The 21984-nt window shown below is 39.2% G+C and overlaps 1 protein-coding gene and 1 pseudogene across 1 annotated transcript; one reads left to right on the plus strand and one right to left on the minus strand.

The window, feature by feature from the left end:
- Positions 1-3556: 3556 nt before the first annotated feature.
- Positions 3557-21813, minus strand: ndufa8 (NADH:ubiquinone oxidoreductase subunit A8). The gene is made up of 3 exons (XM_068012555.1): positions 21497-21813; positions 17765-17930; positions 3557-3861 (listed from the first exon to the last, which is right to left on the minus strand). Exons 1-3 carry the CDS (start codon positions 21706-21708, stop codon positions 3724-3726), a joined length of 516 nt encoding a protein of 171 aa, XP_067868656.1. The 5' UTR covers positions 21709-21813; the 3' UTR covers positions 3557-3723.
- On the plus strand, positions 9487-9961 carry LOC137347438 (histone deacetylase complex subunit SAP18 pseudogene; annotated as a pseudogene).
- Positions 21814-21984: the final 171 nt, after the last annotated feature.

A 21984-nucleotide genomic window follows, 5' to 3' on the forward strand; every position in this document is an offset into this window, starting at 1 on the left:
AAATACAATATTTAAATCTACATCCTATTACACAGAACATGGTTGACATCTTTGCTAATAAATCAATCAATCAGATTTGTAATGTTTATCTGGGTAAATATGACACTGTAAAAGATGTAATCTGAGCAAAGCTGTGACTACTCAAAGGTTTTGATGCACTGTACAAGATGGTAAACACAGTTAACAATATTAAAAGTAACTTGGTTTTGTGTACTTTAAAGTATCATCCTTGTCACAATAGCCCATCATAAAAATTAATAGGCTGAAGACAAAAGAACTGCTATAATTCTGTCTTTCCTTTCAAGGGTTAGAAGGAAATTTAAAAGACATTGCAGCACAATAGATATACCAGAATGTACTGGTGTAGTGGCTGGGTCAATCCAATCAAATCAGCTAGAAAATACTGGATGCCAGCCCCATTGAGCTTTGATCATCCCTCAGTGTTCTAAAGTGTTCCATACATTTAGGTATCCTTTTCTGAAAGATGTACACAAATTTTTATGAGGTCACAAATTTGCAGTGTTTCGGATCCTAGATCAGATTAGTATAACACTTTGGGTTGTATAAACAGGGATATAGCGTATGAATAAAGTAATGATACATTTATCCAAGGCAATGGTTACATCACCAGTTGGACTAGTGCCTAATTTATAATGACATTAAATCTATAGATGGTACAAAGCATAGATTCAGCAGAATGGTCGCAGGGATGGGAAAGTATAATTAATCAGCGAATTTAAATACTGTGATTAGTTCCAATGCAGCAAAGAGATTTCATGGTGATTTTTGAAATGAAGAGTTTGATAAAAAGAATACGTAAAAACTATTCCAGCTGGTTGGGAAATCATTGATGAAGGAAAACTGAAAATTGTCACTAAGAGGGTTAGTTAAGTTTCTTTGCATGTATTTGCTCAAATACAGAATGCTTTACTACAAGGAATGGGTGAGGTAAAATTATAGCTTTTAAGGGAAAAGTGGCTAAATATTTGAAGCAGCGGAATTTAGAGGGCTATTGGGTGAAAGACGGAAAATGGGATTCGTTTCTGTTTGCTCTAACAAAGAGCTGGCCGACAGTGGGCTGAATGCTCATTTTATGCTGTGAATTTGCATGGCTCTAAATAGCGAATCATTACATTGTTAAGAAAACAAGAAACATCTGCTATTTACATCAAATTAATTGCATGCGCATTGTGACTAGATACACTTTAAGTAACACACATTTGTCTGGAAACCCAGTAATAGTGTTTGGATCTTTGTAGATACAATTGCCTTCTTCTGCCAATTTAATCTTGTGAATCTGATTAGTCTCTTTATTTAAACATAATTATGCAGGTTTTATGTGGCATTGCCAATTGTATTGATTATTGAATTATGCTCTTCTGAAAAGTTAAGTATACAAACTGAAGGGTTAACAGCAGATTTCAAAACAGTATTGTGTTCACAACTTCTGTACATATTCCTACTGAAGTTATGTTAGTTTTTCTCAAATGCAAGTCCAAACTTTTATTATTCAACACTAATTGTATAAATTTTGCATTTGTAGTATGCAAATCCCATCTGTGTTTAATATCTACCATTCTAAAATGATCTTAACATTTAATCCAGTAAGCAGAGTATGGCAAGGGTAAATGCTAATCCTCAGGTGATGCAACTTCACAAGGGTACATTACCAAAAAAACACAGCTTCTGGATCACAGTATGCAAGTTCTGTTTTGAAGATTGTTATCAGAAAACAGTTCTGTAAAAAGCGCAATGTATAACATGGAATGGTCTCAAACGTTTATATATATATTTCTATACATGCACCATTCAACAAAATCCTCAGTTTTTAAAAACATTTCACATGGAATTATTTCAATCTGTTCTGTAAGTGATTTAACATTTTTCATAGGAATGTTGAACACTTTGCTGTAAACCTTTTTAAATTCACTGTGGCTTGTTAGATATTGTCTAGAACTAAAATGCCTATACATATTTCAGGCCCATAAATCCCAAAATTATATTTAGTGTTGCACTTATCCAGTCTGTACATGCTTAACAAAAGTACAGATCAGTGTTTTTACAACTTCAGTGCCTACACTTTCCTCCATGGTCTCACCAAACCCTATCTCTGTAACCTCTCCAGCCCTACAACCCAGCGATGTCTCCTCCAATTCTGGCTTCTGGAGCAACCCAGATTTTGATTGCTCCGCCATTGGCTGTCGTGCCTTCAGCTGCTGAGGTCCTAAGCTCTGGAATTCCATCCCTATACCCCTCTGCCTCTATTAGGACGCGCCTTAAAACCTAACTCTTTAACCAAGCTTTTGACCATCTGCCCCAATATCACCTTGCATGGTAACAGGATGTCAAATTTTTTGATAACACTCCTGTTAAGTGTCTTGGAATATTTTACTACATTAAAGCCACTATATAAATGAGATACAGAACTGGCTGAGTCATAGAAGACAGAGGGTAGCAGTGGAAGGGTGCTTTTCTGAATGGAGGGATGTGACTAGTGGTGTTCTGCAGGGATCAGTGCTGGGACCTTTGCTGTTTGTAGTATATATAAACGATTTGGAGGAAAATGTAGCTGGTCTGATTAGTAAGTTTGCAGACGACACAAATGTTGGTGGAGTTGCGGATTGTGATGAGGATTGTCAGAGGATACAGATCGGTTGGAGACTTGGGTGGAGAAATGGCAGATGGAGTTTAATCCGGACAAATGTGAGGTAATGCATTTTGAAAGGTCTAATGCAGGTGGGAAGTATACAGTAAATGGCAGAACCCTTAGGAGTATTGACAGGCAGAGAGATCTGGGCGTACAGGTCTACAGGTCACAAAGTGGCAACGCAGGTGGATAAGGTAGTCAAGAAGGCATACGGCATGCTTGCCTTCATCGGTCAGGGCATAGAGTATAAAAATTGGCAAGTCATGCTGTAGCTGTACAGAACCTTAGTTAGGCCACACTTAGAATATTGCGTGCAATTCTGGTCGCCACACTACCAGAAGGACGTGGAGGCTTTGGAGAGGGTACAGAAGAGGTTTACCAGGATGTTGCCTGGTCTGGAGGACATTAGCTATGAGGAGAGGTTGGATAAACTCGGATTGTTTTCACTGGAACGACGGAGGTGGAGGGGCAACATGATAGAGGTTTACAAAGGTATGAGCGGCATGGAGAGTGGATAGTCAGAAGCTTTTTCCCAGGGTGGAAGAGTCAGTTACTAGGGCACATAGGTTTAAGGTGAGAGGGGCAAAGTTTAGAGCGGATGTGCGAGGCAAGTTCTTTACACAGAGGGTGGTGAGTGTCTGGAACTTGCTGCCGGGGGAGGTGGTGGAAGCAGGTACGATAGCGACGTTTAAGAGGCATCTTGACAAATATATGAATAGGATGGAAATAGAGGGATACGGTCCCTGGAAGTGCAGAAGGTTTTAGTTTAGGCAGGCATCAAGATCGGCGCAGGCTTGGAGGGCTGAATGGCCTGTTCCTGTGCTGTACTGTTCTTTGTTCGAGAGTAGTTTTTGTTAATGCTGTGCATGTTGGGGAGATGGAAAGAGAATATCTTAGTAACTTCAAGAGCATGGTTAAATTATATTTTTATTTCTCTCAACATTTGTATACACTAATGGTAAGAATGTCTGTGGTGCAACTGACCCCAGGTATTTTTAAACACCCATTTGGCTTGGCACAGGCAAACAAATTATTTAAATTCTTCAGTCTCTCAGATGTGTGGATTGCTCCAGTCTTCACCAGTTCCAAAAGAAGAGCCTGCTGCCATATTTGGAGGGCTGTAACTCTCCTTCACTGACTGGGTTAGGCTCTGGTCTTGGCCTGGAGTGATAGATATTCTCAGGAATTGGCCGGTCTGTCTGCACCTTGGTAACCTATGAAATATAAAGCAAACAATGAATTGAACCAACAGAGAAGTACTCTTCACAAAGCTACACGCATACACACTCAGAGGCAAGTACAAGGTCCTTTTCCTTAATGTAATGAAAAGTAGGAAATCACCTTGTGGAAAGCATTAACTAATCTTAAAAATATTTCTGTGAAACCCAATAAAGATGCAACCAAGCTAAACACAGAAATAACTTCCTTTACTACAACATTTTATCTACCATCACAATTAATTATATCAGATCAAATTTGCACCCATTCCCAAACTATATTAACTTGCTGGACAAATCTGAAAAAAAAAAATGTTGATAATGCTGCATTAAATTTCAGACAAGCATTCAGGGAATGTTCACTCTTTACATTACAGGGCACTTCCTATTGCTGAAGTTTACTTGAAGTTTTTTTTTAAACTACAGTACTGCTTGTGCTGATTTTTTTGGATGAGATGAGACGAATGAATACTGCAGTCTAGCCTCCCACCTACCTTCAGTGCTGACAAACAGTTTATTACAAAAGATTGAAAGAGCATACCATATTCCCAGCAGTTTCTAATTTAGTTGTAATTTGGATCTGCCACTTCCTAGCAAAAAGCATAAAATACAACTTTTGAAACCTTTTATGATTAATACCCGACCTACATAGCAATTTGAGGCTGTAATGCTCTATAACTAGCACATTATAGCAAACTGACAATACTCCATATCTAAATGGAAGCTGTTTGTTTAGAAAACTGACCCAATTTACATTGGAACATGTTAAACCTAGTCATCTGGCACAATAATTTTCTTCTGTGGGGCATGAACTGATTGATTTACAACCAAACGTACAACAGCGGTCATCATAGCTTTTATATAAGAGACCCAATTTACATCAATACTATTCATTCAACTGTAAAATGTCTTTTATGAGAACTCTTGCATAGCTTTACAAAGTGCTATCATGGATGTATGCCAAAGTATAACAAAAACTTCTGAAACAAACCCCCTCCTATTTCAAAGATGAATAACTAGTTTAGTTGACTATACAATGTCCCCAGAGATATTGTGCATTTATAAGAGTTGCTGTGGAAAGTTCAGCAATTCACCTAGGTATGTAGATATTAGGGAAACTATTAACTCAATTTTGGGTTATGGAGAGGACACTGCTGTTGAGTACAGCTAAAACATAGTGTGGGACTGTAAAATTTGTCACAGCTTGGCCCAAGCTTCTGATTTAAGTTATGTTTGTAAGCTGCAGGTTCAAACATATACAGTCCTTTGTTGTGTCAAATCAAATACCATTGAATTGCATGTCTTATACATATAGTCAGAACTAGTGAAAACATATTGTATTTCAGCAGGAACCAAAGAAGCTCTACTCCAATTTACAGTTTACCTGATAGATTAATAAAAGTATATTACAAATTCAGTACTGATATTATATGCAAAACAATCTTTTAGGAAGAATTAAATACTGAACTTTTTGAAAGATCCAAATAGTTTCATTCATATTAGCTCTATTCTCAACATAAAATGGGGCTGGATTTTGCTCTCAGTAGGAAACAAACAGCACAAGCTGTTCATTACACTTGCACTCATCCACAGACTTTCTATGGGATTGTGCACTGGAACTTGCTGTGTTTAGAAAGCCATTTCAACTTAACACCCTCTACAGGGGATCTGGGGCCTGCGAGCAGGGCAAACAACTGTGCATCTCCTTAACCAGATTGTAGAACTGTTAATGCAGCACGAAGAGTCTAAATCCAGGAAGTGCAAGTTAGAGCAGTTACTTGAATGCCAAATCATGTACAGAAAGCAAAATAAAGAGAGGGAAAGAAAGGTGAGATTGTGGGCATGGAGGTGCGAGGGAGGGATAAAAAACATTTTTTTAAAAATTGTTTAAATCGCCAATAGCTAAAATCTGAAGATGACTCCACACTTAAAATTAATTTTCAGTGCCAATGAGGTTGTTAGCAATAATTAAGATTTATCATGCCATTAAGAAATTACTTACACTAGAATGAATAAGCTCTAACTTTTTCTGGTGTGTTTAGTTGGCTCAGGAGTTGGAAAATAAAAAAAAAACTCCCTGGCCACAGAAACTGTAATCTTGAATGTATCTTTATGTTAATACAGCATATTTCACAATTTTTATTTCAGCTTGTTTTCACCATTTCTGTAGCTCAATATTTGTTAATCTTGGTTATAAATGATAAACATGTTTCCCATAGTTTGAATCTCAAGCTGTGGTTATAATGCTACCAACTGGAGACCAGTAGGTATAGAGTGCAATTTACACCGGCAAGTCCTAGTTCATTGCTGGCTGTGAATTATACCCTTGCTGCCTGGAGAGAGCTATTCATTTGCAATACTTAAATTATAGGCAGAGCTCCATTCCCAAATGGGACTTTTGAAATAAAGTTTGAGCATGCAGGTGTCAACATTTCCCTTTCGCACAAAAAAGCTAAGTTTATAAGTTTCCATGTACCAACCAACCACCTCATTAGTTTTAACCTCATTTGGCACCTTCCTGGAATTATAATCCACAAGGTGTGAAATCCTGGTGGCACAAAACACAAGAATATAAACCAGAATGGGAAAAGCCCATTCAGTCCATTACGTCCACTCAATCTAAAATCTGTGCATGATTATTCTGTCATGGACTTCCATCCTGCACCACCTATTAATTTCTGAGAGACTCTCACACCACCATTCTGAATATGGATCAGACCTGAATGGATTTGCAACAATGAAAAGTGGCAATGGTGTATTGACTGAGCAGGACTCATGGAAAACTTTACCAGTTCTGACCTAAAACTGCCCTAGACAAGTGGAAACCTTTTACCTATATTTTTGAGCATTGAAGGATGTAGATTGCAGAACTTCTGTATTGCCTGTGCACTCAGAGGGAAAAAAAATTCCAAACACAACTGTTCGTTACTGTCATAAAGGCCTGATAGATAAAAGTCTCTCTGAATCCTGTGAACTTTTCATGATTACTTTCTGGCTATGGTGCTTTTCTTCATCCATGCAGTTTTTTCAAAAACTTACTAACACGGATTATTGGCTAGATTTCACTAACACGTTAGCAGAAAGGAAACGCTTTTCTAAAAATTCAAATTACAAAATGGTTCATTGCCAGAGCAGTAACTATGAGCTCTAAAATACACAGTTCAACTATGAGTTCTGAGGATTTTTTTTTTTTAAAAACAGCTTCTAAAATACACAGTTCATATGATCTATCAAGCATTTGCTGTACAGTTCTAAAGTGGATCTCCAGAGCTTTACAGAACATTAAACCTAACCTGCAGCAGTCTAGTAACTTCCATCTTGCATAGGTCATGCACTTAGTCAACACATCTTATTTCCTGCGGTCATGATTTTGTTATGCCTGTCACCATTTCCACCAATTTTTTTTTTTTTTTAAAACATTGAATAGACAACACAAAGAGGTTTACCCCAACTAGTGCACACCAGCATTTATGCTCCACTCAAGCCTCCTCCCATTCTGCATCTAACTCTCAGCATAAACTTCTATTCCCTTCTCCCTTATATGCTTATCTAGCTTTTCCTTAAATGCATGTAGGCTTTTCACCTCAACTACTCCCTGTGGTAGCAGGTTCCACATTCTCACCACTTTGAGTAAAGAAGTTTCTTCTGAATTGCCCATTTGATTTCTTGGTGACTGCCTTATATTGATGGCCTGTAGTTTTGCTCCTCCCCACAAGTGGAACCACTCTCTCTCTGTCTGTCTAAAATTATGAAAGGTTTTAATAAAGGACCTCTGTTAGATCACTCCTCAGCCTTCTGTTTTCCAAAGAGACCTAGCCTGTTCATCCTTTCCCAATAGTTAGAACTTCACAATTCTGATACCATCCTTGTAAATTTGCTATGTAGCTACTTCACATGCAACTTCGCTATATCAATTATTGTGATGTATTGGGGCACTGGTTCCTCAATGGTTTTGTGCAATGAGATCTCTCTCCCAGTTCAGTTGCCATCCTGTATTCAAATAAAAACTGTATATATTTATTACTGATTGTGGGTAATGGCACAGGCAATTTACTAGTATACAATTAATTTTTTTTTTGGGAGAGTAAGGCAGATCAGTGACAGATATGCACAGCAAAATAGGAATATCATTACCAACAAAAAACAGTTTGAATTACAAAAAGTTGAACCTAGTTGTATATCTTAGAATTCAAATCATACTCGTCTTACTGTAGTCTACCACAGGGTTAAAAATAAGTAACCACAATCTCACTAAATAGAATATGAAACATATAAATAGTAAAGCCTAGTGACATGAAATGAAGCGAAACCTTGGCTTCATGCCCACTGTTAGTACAGAACTGTTTTTCTCACAACTATTAACGTTGAGTTCAGTTCTCCAAGGAGGAGAGTACTGGCAAATGGTTCCTGAAAATTCTGCAAAATATTTACAGCTGGATGACAGACAAGCCAGCTGAGGAACCCTGGAGTAGGATGAAACTGAAGTCTGCCAGCAAGATGCTGTGCTGCCAACTAATTTAACAGAGAATGATTGAAAGAAGCAAAAATTCCTAACATACACCTCATAAGAACTGAGAATCTTGAGCGATGCCACATCATTTAAATCACAGGAGTTCTCAATATTTTGTGGGGGGGGCGGGGGCAGGAGACTCAGACTCTGAAACCAAACTTTTACCAATTTCTCATTGCAAGTAAAAAAACTTGCCCCAAAAGGAATCCATTTATGTAAAAAGTCAATAATCAATGCAAATCATGCTTGGTGGTAGATATTCAATAGAGTTTAAACTTTGCACTAACCTAATGGCAGGCATAATCAGCTGTACCATTATGCACAACGTACAATTCTTGATTTTCATATAACCCATGAGTTTGCAAAAAAATGTCATCCACATCACCTTATAATGGTACGAGACAGGCTTTGTAGCCAGAACTGAATGAACAAATCCCTGTCAGCACAACAAACACTACCACTGTTAACAGGCTCACTGTGACGGTCGCCCACCTCCTCCTGGAATGTGTCTTTGCAAAGCAGGTGTGGAAAGAGATGCAGTGGTTTTTGTCGAGGTTCATCCCTAGCAGCTCTGTAACACAGGAGTCTGTGCTCTACGGGCTGTTCCCAGGGACGCACACCGAGACAAACATCAACTGCTGCTGGAGGACTATCAATTTGGTGAAAGACGCCCTTTGGTCTGCCCGAAACTTGCTGGTCTTCCAGCGAAAAGAGTTGTCCACGACCGAATGTTGCAGACTGGCACATTCCAAGGTCCAGGACTACGTGCTGAGGGACGCACAAAAGCTTGGGGCAGCCGCAGCAAAGGCTCAATGGGGAAAGACCACTGTGTAAGGTCCCCCCACCAAGCTGAACTGAGGGGCTGGATCCATGGGAAACCCCTCGAACTGTATCGGAGAAATTTTGTGTGCTGTAAATGTGAAAATGTATATGGCATCTCAATGAAATGAAAGGGTTGTAAGGCAACTCATGATTGTATAGAAGGTCACCTTTGCACTGTTTGTATTTTTTGACTTGATGCTGTTTTAAACTGTTTGGGAATGTAATTTTTACAGATTTTTATGAATAAAGTATATTTTGGAAATAAAAAAACAAATGTGCTTACAAAAAACATGGCCGTGGAATCTAGAGTCACCCAGGAGAAGATTAAGAAAGAGCCAGAAAAGTCGGTGGATCGAGAAAAGACCTGCCCTCTTCTGTTGAGAGTGTTCACAAATAACAATGGAAGACATCACAGAATGGATGATTTTGCTCGAGGGAATGTCCCATCTAGTGAGCTACAGATCTACACTTGGATGGATGCTACACTGAAGGAGCTAACAAGCTTAGTAAAGGAAGTTTATCCAGAGGCCCGGAAGAAAGGAACACACTTCAGCTTTGCAATTGTGTATCCAGATCCTAAACAACTTGGTTAGAGTGAAAGAAATCGGTGCCACTGTTTCAGGGAGGAAAGGACCAGATGATTCGATGACATTACAATCACAAAAATTTTAGATTGGCGACTACCTGGACATTGCAATAACACCACCTCGTTGAGCACCACCCCCTCCTGGCCGCATGAGACCATATTAATATTCTTTCCCCACCCATCCTTCAGGGGGAAAAAACTTCACAACTAATTTTTTTGTGTGTGTGGAACATATGGGCAGCTTTGGCTGATTGTTAGTGGCCCTCCTACTGTCTAACCAGGAAAGTTACATAAGCCTAGTATGGCAAGTTTCATTGTATTCTGTTCCTAAACAAGGTGCATTTTTGAGAATTAATTTTATCAGAATGTAGATTTGGGGTAGTCTCTGCATTCTACCTCTATGTTGGATTTTGTTTAGTCATTTGTTTGGAATTTTTTAATAAAACTGTGCCTTCATGAAAAAATAAAAATGTGCTTATAAAAACAAGTTGAATCACTGATGTGCTTAATGGCATTTTAAAAATACTAAGTGTTTTATCATCACTGTGGGAAAATAAGTACTGATCTAAGGAAGCTAAATTACCATGCATCAAATAATCTATCCATTATGTAGCCTGGGTTAATGGCAACTGATTTTAACATTGAAAAATACTTTAGCAAGTGCACAGCAGAATTCACTTTCCAGCAACTAAACTTTGTTCATAACTATCCTGAACATCAAATTCAAGTGCAATAAAAATTTAAACATTAGGGATTTAAACACTTACAGGACATCAATAGTACAAATATTTGAACAGTCCTGCAGCCTTTCAAGCATTTAGGTGGGAGGATTCAGGAAAAAAAAAAGTAAATTCAAAAGCAGCAAAAGAAAAGTTAAGGCTGTACAGCAAAGTTGCGATTTGGGTAAAAATTAGCTGAGTGTGTCAGGAAAGGCCAAAGAGCTTAAAGATAATAGGGCATTATTGACTAAGATGACATCAGGGAAAAACAGAACAAAATTAAGCTAAAGGCACTATATCTGAATGTGTGAAGCATTCGCAATGAAATAAATGAATTAATTGAAATAGAAATAAATGGGTTTGACCCAATAGCCATGAGGGAGACATGGTTGCAGTGACCCAAGGTGGGAATGAAATATTCCAGGATATTTAATTTTTAAAGAGATAGGCAAAATGGAAAATTGGAGGGCTCGGGGGGGGGGGGGGGGGGGGGGGGGCAGGGGCAGTGAGGAGCAGCCCTGACAAAGGATGGGATAAAAACAGTAGAGAGAAATGATCTATGCTTGGAAAATCAAGATGTAGATTCAGTTCGGGTGGAGCTAACAAAAAAAATGAGGGGGCAGAAAACACTGGTGGAAATCATGAAATTAGAGGTGTATGTAACAATGACAATACAGTAATCATGAGGGGCTTTTATCTCCATATAGAGTGGACAGACCAAATTTGCAGTAATGTGAAGGAAGAGTTCATGGAATGCATTCAAGATAGTTTTGTAGGTTAGTATAATCAAGGAACCAATTAGGGAACAGGCTATTTTAGATCTAGTACTATACAGACAGGGTTAATTCATAATCTTGCAGTAAAGGAGCCTCAGGTGAAGAGTGATCATAATATAATTTAATATTGAACTTGCGAGTGATTTAGTTAACTGACACTATCATCTTAAATCTGAACAAAGCAAAACTACATAGGTATGAGGGACACATTGGACAAGGTAGATTGGGAAACTAGATTAAAAGATACGACAGTACACAAGCAATGGCAACATTTTAAAGAATTTAAAATTTGCAACAATTATACATTGCCTTAAGGAATTAAAAAACCCATAGGGAAAGTGGTCCAAACATGGATAACAAGAGAAGTTGAACATAGTATTAGATTAAAGGAAAAAGCTTATAATGTTGCCAAAAAATAGCCTGATTGGGAGGATTTTAGAATTCAAAGGATGACCAAGAAATTCAGAGAGAGAAAATAGAATACTAGAATAAACTAACAAAAGACATGAAAACAGATTGTATAAGCTTCGATACGTATGTAAAAAAGAGATTAGCAAAAGTAAACATGTAGAGACAAGTGAAATTATGTGAATAAAAATACAGCATTAAACAAATACTTTTTACCTGTTTTCATGATAGGAATTTTTTTGTGTTCTAAAATAGTGGAAAACCAAGGGTCTAGTGAGAATGAGGAACGTAAATTATGATTTTAATGTTTTACACTATGTGAATTTGCTCTGAAGGAGAGAAATTGTTTCCTTCAAAAAGGAGTTCCAAGAAGAACTGGCAGGCCTTGACATTTCAGGCAGTATACTGTGTTCGTTGTCTGGAGAAATAACAGGAACGGGTGGAAACAGTGGGTTCATGTGTGGTGGAAAATGGTAACGTGGGTGGGACCTTAATGCTGATGGGTCATAATTAGCCAACTAATAGCAGCAAGTGCATATTATGTTCTGTGATAAGTCGATCCATACTATTTTTCTTGTCGGGATACGTTGGCTGCAAAACAGGTGGTGGTGTGTGACTAGAGTAGGCGTAGCCAGAAATCACTGATGAGCAGGTCACTGTCTTGAGGGACAGTGTGGTGTTGATAGATTTCCATAGCCTCCCTGACAGAGCTTGTATGCCAGCGTGTAATGGATGAGATGAGTTTGGAATTAGACCATTAGATGTGGTGGTTATTGAGTTGAGCCTGCTTGGCAATGGCTGACTTGTCCACTCACTGTGGTTGAAGCAGGCTTGGTGTTCCAAGTCTAGTGTGTAGGCTGCGACCTGTTCCTCCGACGTAGACAAATCTGCAGTATGCTGTAAATTCCTGGTTTTTTGCAGGATGATTTTTTTGTCTTTGTGGGTATGAAGGATGGAATGAAGCTTCTTAGATGACTTATGTCGAACAAGCAGTACTTCAATCAGCTACTCTACAACCAATATGTAGATGACACTTTTGTCATATGAGAACATGAGAGATCTTCAGTTTTCTAGAACATCTTAATCAACATCTGAATATTAATTTCACCATGGAGACGGAACAACTTTCCATACCATTCCTTGATGTTCTCATTACAGAGTTTCATAACGGCATACCAGCATACCAAGTCCACCGCAAGCCCACTCATACTGATGGATAACTGAATTACCATTCCTTGCATCATCCCTCCACTCTTCAATCAGTCTGCAACACCCTCATCAGAAAAGCCTACTGCATTAGTGATAAACATCTACAAGAAGTGTGCCATATCAAGGTTACACTTCAAATCAATGGAAATCCTTCCCACAACATCAACACATGTCCATCAGTCACTCGCACTGCTATTCTATCATTCATACCACAAAAACCGTCTTACTCAATGTTACCGCTCTCACCATGAAAACCTTCAAACATCTTTTCAATAAATTAGTATTAGTAAAGAAATAGTACTGGAGAAATTGATGTGACAAAGCCAACAAGTCTGCTGGACCTGATGGCCTGCATTCGAAGGTTATAAAAAGGTGGCTAGAGAGATACTGGATGATTTTCCAGAATTCACCAGATTTTAGAATGGTCCCCACAGATTTGAAGGTAGCAAACGTAACCTCATTATTCAAGAGGGGGGAAAAGAGGGAAAGCAGGGAACTATAGGCCAGTTACCATAAAATTATTAGGGAAAATGTTAGAATGTATTATTGAGAACATGGTAACAGGGCACTTAGAAAATCATAATTTGATAGGAAAGAGTCAACATAGATTTATGGAAAGGGAAATTGTGTTTGACAAATCTGTTAAGAGTTTCTTTGAGGTTCTAATTAGCAGTGCAAAGGGGAACCAGTGGATATAATGTATCTGGATTTTCAAAAAGTCGATAAGGTGCCGCACTAGAGGTTACTGCACAAAAGTAGGGCTCCTGGGATTGGAGACAATATATTTGCATGGATTAAGGATTGGTTAACAGACAGAAAACAGGAATAGCAATAAATGGGTCATTTTTGGGTTGGCAGGCTGTAACTAGTGAGGTACCACAAGGATCAGTGCTTGGGCCTCAGGTGTTTCCAGTGTACATCAGTCACTTAAATGAGGAGGATCAAGTTTGCTGACAATACCCAAAGCAGCTGAGTGGACAAGAACATGGCAAATGGAATATAACATGAAGAAATGTGAAGTTATTCACTTTGACAGGAAAAATAGAAAAGAAATGTTTTTTTTTCTAAAAGACTGAGAAATGTTGGCAGAGGGACCTGGGTGTTTTTGTACACGAATCAAAATTAACATGTACGTACAACATGCAATTAGGAAAGAAAACTGTATATTAACCTTTATTACAAAGGGATTGGAGTAGCAGAGTAAAGATGTCTTACTGCAATTATGGAGGGCCTTGGTGAGACCACACCTGCAGAACTGTGTAGAATTTTGGTCTCCTTGCCTACTTTCCTTAGAGGAAGTGCAACAAAGGGATTGAGGAGATTGTCCTATGAGGAGAGTTTGAGTAGACTGGGCCTGTGTTCCCTAGAGGTTAGATGAATGAGGTATGATCTCATAGAATCATAGAAAGTTTAAGGCACAGAAGAAGGGCACTTGGCCCATCATGTCTGTGCCAGTCGAAAAACAATCCACCCATTCTAATCCCATCTTCCAGCTTTTAGTCCATAGCCCTGCAGATTACAGCACTTGAGGTGCATATCCAGACTCTGAGTTGAGGGTTTCTGCCTCAACTACCCTTTCAGGCAGTGAGTTCCAGACCCTCACCACCCTCTGGGTGAAAAAGTTTTTCCTCATATCCTCTCTAATTGTTCTACCAATCACTTGAAATCTATGCCCCCTAGTCACTGACCTCTCTGCTAATGGTGAAAAGGCCCTTCACCTCCACTCTATCCAGGCCCTCAGCCTTCTCTGTTCCAAGGAGACCACCAGCCTATCCAATCTTTCCTCATAGGTGCATTTTTCTAGTCCTGGCAACATCCTTGTAAATCTCCTCTGTACCCTCTAGAGTGCGATTACATCCTTTCTGTAATGAGGTGACCAGAACTGCACATAGTACTCAAGTTGTGGCCTAACCAATGAGTTATACAGTTCCAGCATAACCTCCCTGCTCTTATATTCTACACCTTGGCTAATAAAGGAAAGGATTCCAATATGCCTTCTTAACCACCTTATCGACCTGCCCTGCTACCTTCAGGGATCTGTGGACATACACTCCAAGGTCCCTCACCTCCTCAATTCAATTTCAATCTCATTGAAACATATAAAATTCTTCAGGGTGTGACTGGGTAGATGCTGGGAAGATGCTTTCCCTGTCTGGGGAGTGTAGAACAGGGTATCACAGTCTCAGAATCGGGTCAGCATTTAGGACTGAGATAAGGAAAGATTTCTTCACTCAAAGGTTTGTGAATCTTTGGAATTCTCTACCCATAGGGTTGTGTTTGCTCAGTTGTTGATTATATTCAAGACAGTAAATGATAGATTTTTGAATGCCAAGAGATATGGGATCGTACAGGAAGGTGAAGCGGAGGTGGAAGATCAGCCATGATTTTATTGAATGGTGGAGCTAGCTCGAAGGGCCAAATGGCCTACTCCTGTTCATATTTCTTATGTTCCAATACATAAATATATGGCAATATTTGCAAGCAACTGAAGCAATCAGGAAAGAATCTGCTAAACAAGGACTTTAGAAGTTTTTAATTAGTTCATTCTAGCCACTGAATGAGCATTATTTGCAAATCAGTAACAGTATGAAAGTCTTCTAAATATATTTTATAGATTTTTACAGACTTGAAAACATTGAATAAATGTATAAAACTGCAAAACTATATTGTTTTTGCCAAATTTCTCTCCTCAACAAGTACTGACTTCGACTCACATTCTAGAAAAGCTGGTGCCCTCTAGTATCATGGCTTTGTGTACAAACTTAACAAGCAATTTGACCATGTAGGTCTCACCCCAAAGCCTGATCCTGTCCTCACTTGGCACACATGCCTTGACGAGACTGGCTGATCAATCCTCTCAGTAAAGTTAATTGCAGCCCTTACTGCCATCCGGTTGAAATAATTCAAAGATCATGAATTAAAGCAGGGGTCTTCTTGTCTGTATGCCTTAGCTACATACTGCCTTTGCCAACTAAGCCATTATGGGAGCTAGCTACAAACTCTTTAAATATGTAAAAATACACTACACTTTGTTCCAACGATATCGGACAGCTATACACCAAACATGCTACAGAAAGTGGTATCAAAACTTTGCAAGAGGCGAAGTAATGAAAGTCATTCTAATGAGTAAGCTGGAATGCTTAAATATAAATGGCTCAATAAAACAGTTAACATTTACTTATGGGAAGACCATCCTTGAGCAATCTTGACCTTTACTGAGGATGTTATAGATACAGTAATTAATGGAATTCCCTGCAACATAGTTTACTTGGACTTTCAGAATGCTTTTAGTAAGGTTCTGCATGAAAAAGTACTAACTAAGCTGAACCCCCTGGGCATACTATGGATCCAGGTACAAATTTGGAATAGGATGCCAATGAGAGGCATTTGACAGAGCAAAGCAGGTGTTGAGTGGTGTACTGCACATGCCAGTGCTTCCTACTTGTTTTTTTATATATGAAATTGGAATTTTGAAACCAAATATAAGATTGTGATACTTGCAATAACATATGGAAAGCAGCTAGGGATTTGCCAGGGAGACAGATTGTAGATAAAATTTAATACTGAAAAAGTGATACACAGCGGACAAAATAATGGACGCAAGTACAAAGTGAGTGGAACAGAATTAGTGCCAAAATTTTAAAACGCTAACAAAATGCCAGGATATGTAGCCAAAAAAAAAGAGAAATATGTCAAAGGAAATTATGCCAACGCTCTACAATGCATCAGTTATACTGCACTTGCAGTACTGTGCAGTGTTTTGGTCATCAATATACACCAGGAATTTGCTACAAGAATATAAAAACATTGAAGAAAATGCAGAAGAGTAAAATGTGAGTGATTTTAAATTCGAGAGAGAGGAACTATAAGTAACATCGTAACAACTCAATCGCCAGAGTCTAAAAATATGCTTTAAGGGAGGACTCAAAGTATATAAAATAAATAGCTTAGATACAGTAGATTTTGAAAATTAATTAGGAGATTGTAATGTTAAACTGGTGAAAGATAAATAGAACACTGATATTAGAGGAAACTCCTTCAAAGAATAAATGTATGAAATAATCTGCCAAGCTAAAGGCCGCACAGATATTAGGAGCATTCAAAACCTTTGGAACGCTGGACTGGGAGAGCATAAACACTAGATGGATAGGATTCACTGGACTCAAATGACTCTTCTTGCCCTCAACTTGTTTTAAATAAAGGAAACATAAGCAACAGAATCAGTTCATAACAGACTGTTATCAGAGGTACAATGCCGTAGTGAGAATGAGTGAATGCACTACCACAGGAGATCAATTAGTGGTGAGGAAGACCACCTAATGGAAAATTCTGCTATGGTTGACATTAATAAAGTTCTCTTATGCCTTCCAGTGTCACTTTGGTCTGGTGGTAGCACCGTTGCTTCTGAGTCAGAAGATTGTAGATTCAAGCTCCATTTCAAGAACTTGAGTACATCGTTAAGGCCTGCACTTTAGTGCTGTTCTGAGGGAATGCAGAATTGTCAGAGGTGCCATCTTTCATGCACGAGGTTAAACCAACGCTTGCTCAGGTACTGTTAAAGATCCCATGGCACGATTTGAATAAGAGCAGGGTAGCTCCCCATGTTGTGGCCAACATTTACACCTCAAGAACACCATCCAAACCATCATTTATCTTACTGTCTGTGGGACATAAGCTGCTTCATTAGCCTACTTAACAGTGGCTATACTTCAAAGGCAATTTATTGGCTGTAAAGCACTTGGGACATGCTGACATGAAAGGTGTTTTAAAATGCGTTCATCTTTCTACTATTGCCCTCAAAATAAAGAGGAAAACTCCAACTGTCTGTAATTTGCAAAGTATTTGATGAAGTTGAAATAATCTACTTTACCTTAGACAGTTCTCCTAGGTCTGGTCGAACCCAGCCCAGTTTGTCTAGCACACAGTTATCAAAAGCATTTTGTTGCCTGCGGCAATGGCGGAACTCTTGTAGATTGCTATAATCGATGCATGTCCAGTACTCTGTGAAGGGCTCACTGCAGTGGGTTTTTATCTTCCTACACGAAAAAAAGATTCACAAACATTAGCAATTTCGATTCTCATGAAAATAAGCCAACATGAGAGTCCTACAAAATACTTCAACCATAAAGAAATAACAGTAAATAAAGGATGCAATGGACAGGAAGAGAAAACATTGGAAGCTGGCACTATCCAAAATTTATCATAAGGGCCAAATAATTTTCATGTGCCTTGTATAGCATTAAAAAGCTTGCCACTTTACATACATTTTTGTAGTGTGATGGATTGATCTTACTTTTCTTCCTCCGTGTGTCCCCTTTTTAAAGCATTGTAACCAACTACAGTCTGATATAAATGAACAGAGTAAAAAGCTAAAAGATGAAACAAATACCATGGAATTACAAAAATCTCAAAATAGTACATTTAGGAGACACACTTTGTCAGTCATAAGTTTGGAAAAATCATCCTGTACAGAATACTTCTTTAATGTCATGACTGGAGTGCCAGCATTGCCATTCATCATTGAAAAGACAACTTAATAACACAACAGGAAAAGTTCTACATTGTGTGTTGCCAAGTTACCTGTAATAAGCTGTTTTAAATAATTTAAAAACTACTACAAAAGGTGATTAAGTTAAACATAACCCCCATTCTAGCATCAAGATCAAAACCCTTCAACTCTGGGACCTTAATCTGAATCCACTCTGATTGAAATGAATGTTCCTGTCTTCTAGCTATAACAGCTGTACATGAAATAGGTTTGGCTAGTCACAATCCATGCTGAATTTCGTGGGCTCACAGCACAAAATTGCCACTAATTGCCAATCACACTCAGAGGCCACAGGATGACATGTGGAAAATAGAAAAATATTACTGCTACAGCAAACTCTGCTCTTCTGAGGCACATAGTTGGGGCACAGCTGAGAAGACTGTTCAGTTTTGAACTGCTGCAAAGTTTGAGCAAGGAACTGCTTGATCTAGATCTATTACCCCCAAAATGGAAAGTGTTTTTTGCAGAACAGCAAATTTCATCACTGATGAGAAAATATACAAATTATGTTTTGATTTCATCTGAATCTATGCAAGTCAATTCCTTCAATTGTTAACAGTATAAGCAAGATTTCTACTGATGACAAAATGTCTTACATTGCAGTCAGCTACCAAATTCTCAAATTTCTAAGACAATTTACCAAACTGTAAAAGCCATATGGTAAATATGTGTACCAATATATCTGGCAAAAAAGTCAGGGTCTGAAAGCATGATCCCGAGTTTCTGATTGCTTGCCATTTCAACACACCCCCTGCTCTCATACCCACATTTCTGTCCTTGACCTGCTGCAGTGTTCCAGTGAACATCAACGCAAGCTCGAGGAGCAGCACCTGATCTTTCGATTAGGCTTGTGGACTCAACTTTGAATTCAACAATTTCAGAGCATGACTGGCCTCTTTTGTTATTTTTTAACCTGTGCCTGTTTTTTCACGTGGACAGTGCTGCTCATTATTCTGCCATTAACACTCTCTCTGGCCTAATGCTTTGTCTTTCACCACTAGCATTAACACACTCTTTGCCTTTGTCCCAGGACAGCTTTGTTATTTAATCTCTCCTGCCCTCTGCCCCATCACACACCTTCCCTTTTGTTCTCTTCCCCACCAAACCCTCACCCGCCTTCACTTACTTAAAACCCAATTCTTTTCTAACTTTTGTCGGTTCTGATGCAAGGTCATAGATCTGAAACGTTAACTCTGAAGCTGCCAGACCTGCTGAGTATTTCCAGCATCTGCAGTATTTTATTATAGGAGCATTATTTCTCCTGGTGTATTAGTATGAATGGAGCCCACTTGATTTCTATTCTGTAGTTCTTTTGCCAATTATTTTTAACCTGTGCTCTCTAGTTACCGACCCACTTACCAGAGGAAAACAGTTTCTTCCTACTTGCTGAATCAAAACGCTTCATAATTTTGTATACTGCTATTAGGTCTCCCCTTGACCTTCTCTGCTCTCAAGGAGAACAATCTCAGCTTCAGCAATCCCTCCACATAGGTGAATGCACAATGAGGGAATTAGGGTTCTAAGCCACAACCAAGTTTTAAAGTATTTTGTTCTCATAACCCAAGTATTATGCCTTTGCTATCATCTTTTAACTAAAGTTGCAGTTTTTGTTAAAAGTCTTATTCAAACAGCGTCTTCCATTCAATGGATTTCCACTCCCAACTAGTCCTCCCATTAGTAACAACACATTTTTTCAGTCTTCTACACACTGAAATCTACTGCCAACTAGTGAAAGAGGGGTTTAGGAAGGGAATTTCAGGGATTAGGACCTAGACAGATGAATGCATGACTATCACTGGTGAGGTGAAGGAAGTGGGGAATAAGAGGTCAGAGGAGGAGGAACAACAGGTCTGACAGTTGTTGGTCTGGAAGAAATTGCAGGGAGAGGGACAGACAAGGCCATGGAGGGATGTAAACACCAGGATGAGAATTTTAAATCTGAGGTGTTGGTATTACAAAAGCCAATGTAGGTCAGCAAACACTGTGAGCAGGACTTGGTGCAGATTAACATGGAATCAACAAAGTTTTGGATGAGCTGATGTTTCTGAGAGAGTTTATGACAGCAAATGGGCTGAGGCAGCACAGAGATAAATGTCATTATGGAGATGCAATGGGCTGAATGGCCTACTCCTGCTCCTATGGAAGCATATGGTCTTTGAAACAGAGATGAGGAGGCAGGAAGGTCCAGGTCGGGGTCAAACAGGATGTTGAAGTTGTCAACAGTGTTTCAGCCCAAGATAATGGCCAAGGAAGGTGATGGAAACAGATGACAGGGGAAAGTGTGTTTGTGGAGGGACCAAAGACAAGGGCTTTGGTCTTTCTAATGTTTAACTGGTGGACATTGCAACTCACATAGGACTGGATGGCAGGCAAGCAGGTTGACAAAACAGAAAACGAAATTGAGAGATGTGATAGATAAATGGAACTGGGTGTCATCAAATTAATGTGCAAACCCCTGACACAGATGTTGCTGAGAGGCAGCATGTACAGGACAGATTATGGATATGGAACATAACAAATCATTACATTTTTGAAAATAATTAGCTAATATGGTCTTTATCAAAAGTTTTAGCAAACTAGATTTTCATCCAGTAAGCTTTGCATCATTGTTGCAACAATGATATTGCATGTAATTGGCATTAGTGCTTTAACACATTGTATGCCATGGCAAACAAATTTAATCCATTTAGCACCCATCGATGATTCAGAGTAAGCAAAATCAAGTCAGATTTGAGATTCATATAAAATACATTCATGAACTGCATTTTATGTTGAAATTTGAGTACGCTTTGTTTACATTTTATCTTTTATTCACGTTTCCTATTGAAAGCCAACTTCCGAGTGACAACGCTTAAAATTCCCAATGATGGTCAGATAATCTGGCTCTACTGAGACAACGAATAGTTTAGCCCTTGGGCTGCCACTTTGATGTGCAGCGCTTGGGCTGACATCTGAAATCCAGTCCGAGGCTTGCGGCCTTTACCCGAACGTTCGGTCTGAAATCGTGAAAGCAGCCGGAACCGGCGCCTAGCTCCCCGCTCGGGCCTGAAGTACCTAAAGAAATCCAGCGCACACTCGTTGACCTTCCTCCCCTCTTGCAGACATTTCCGCGGGTCCTTCTCCTCCCAGCGGCACAGCATGAACTCTTTATTGGGCTTGTCGCACTGCGAGCCGTAATGATGACCGGCCGCCTTCAGCACCGCCGATGACACGTTCACCTCTTGCACATTTAGCTCCTGCAGCGACGGCAGCTCAGCCGTAGCCATTTCCACCTCCGTGTCTCCCTCTCACATCCAGCGGGACAAAGCGGCAGCAACCAAGGCCAAACCACCGGCAGAAGGTCACAGCCACACGCATGCGCCGCATTCGCACAGCCTATCTTGATAACTTGACATAATCCTGGTCGCCTCTCAATGATTGGTCTATTCTGACCGGATGGCGCACTTTCCCTGTAGATGATTGGATAAACAGTCTGTCAATCATTGACGAATAGCAAGTTTGGTTAAATCACAGCATAGCCAACTTTTAAATAGCAAATTTGT

The sequence above is a fragment of the Heterodontus francisci genome, chromosome 32 (assembly GCF_036365525.1).
Source record: "Heterodontus francisci isolate sHetFra1 chromosome 32, sHetFra1.hap1, whole genome shotgun sequence".
NCBI classification, from domain to species: Eukaryota; Metazoa; Chordata; class Chondrichthyes; order Heterodontiformes; family Heterodontidae; genus Heterodontus; species Heterodontus francisci.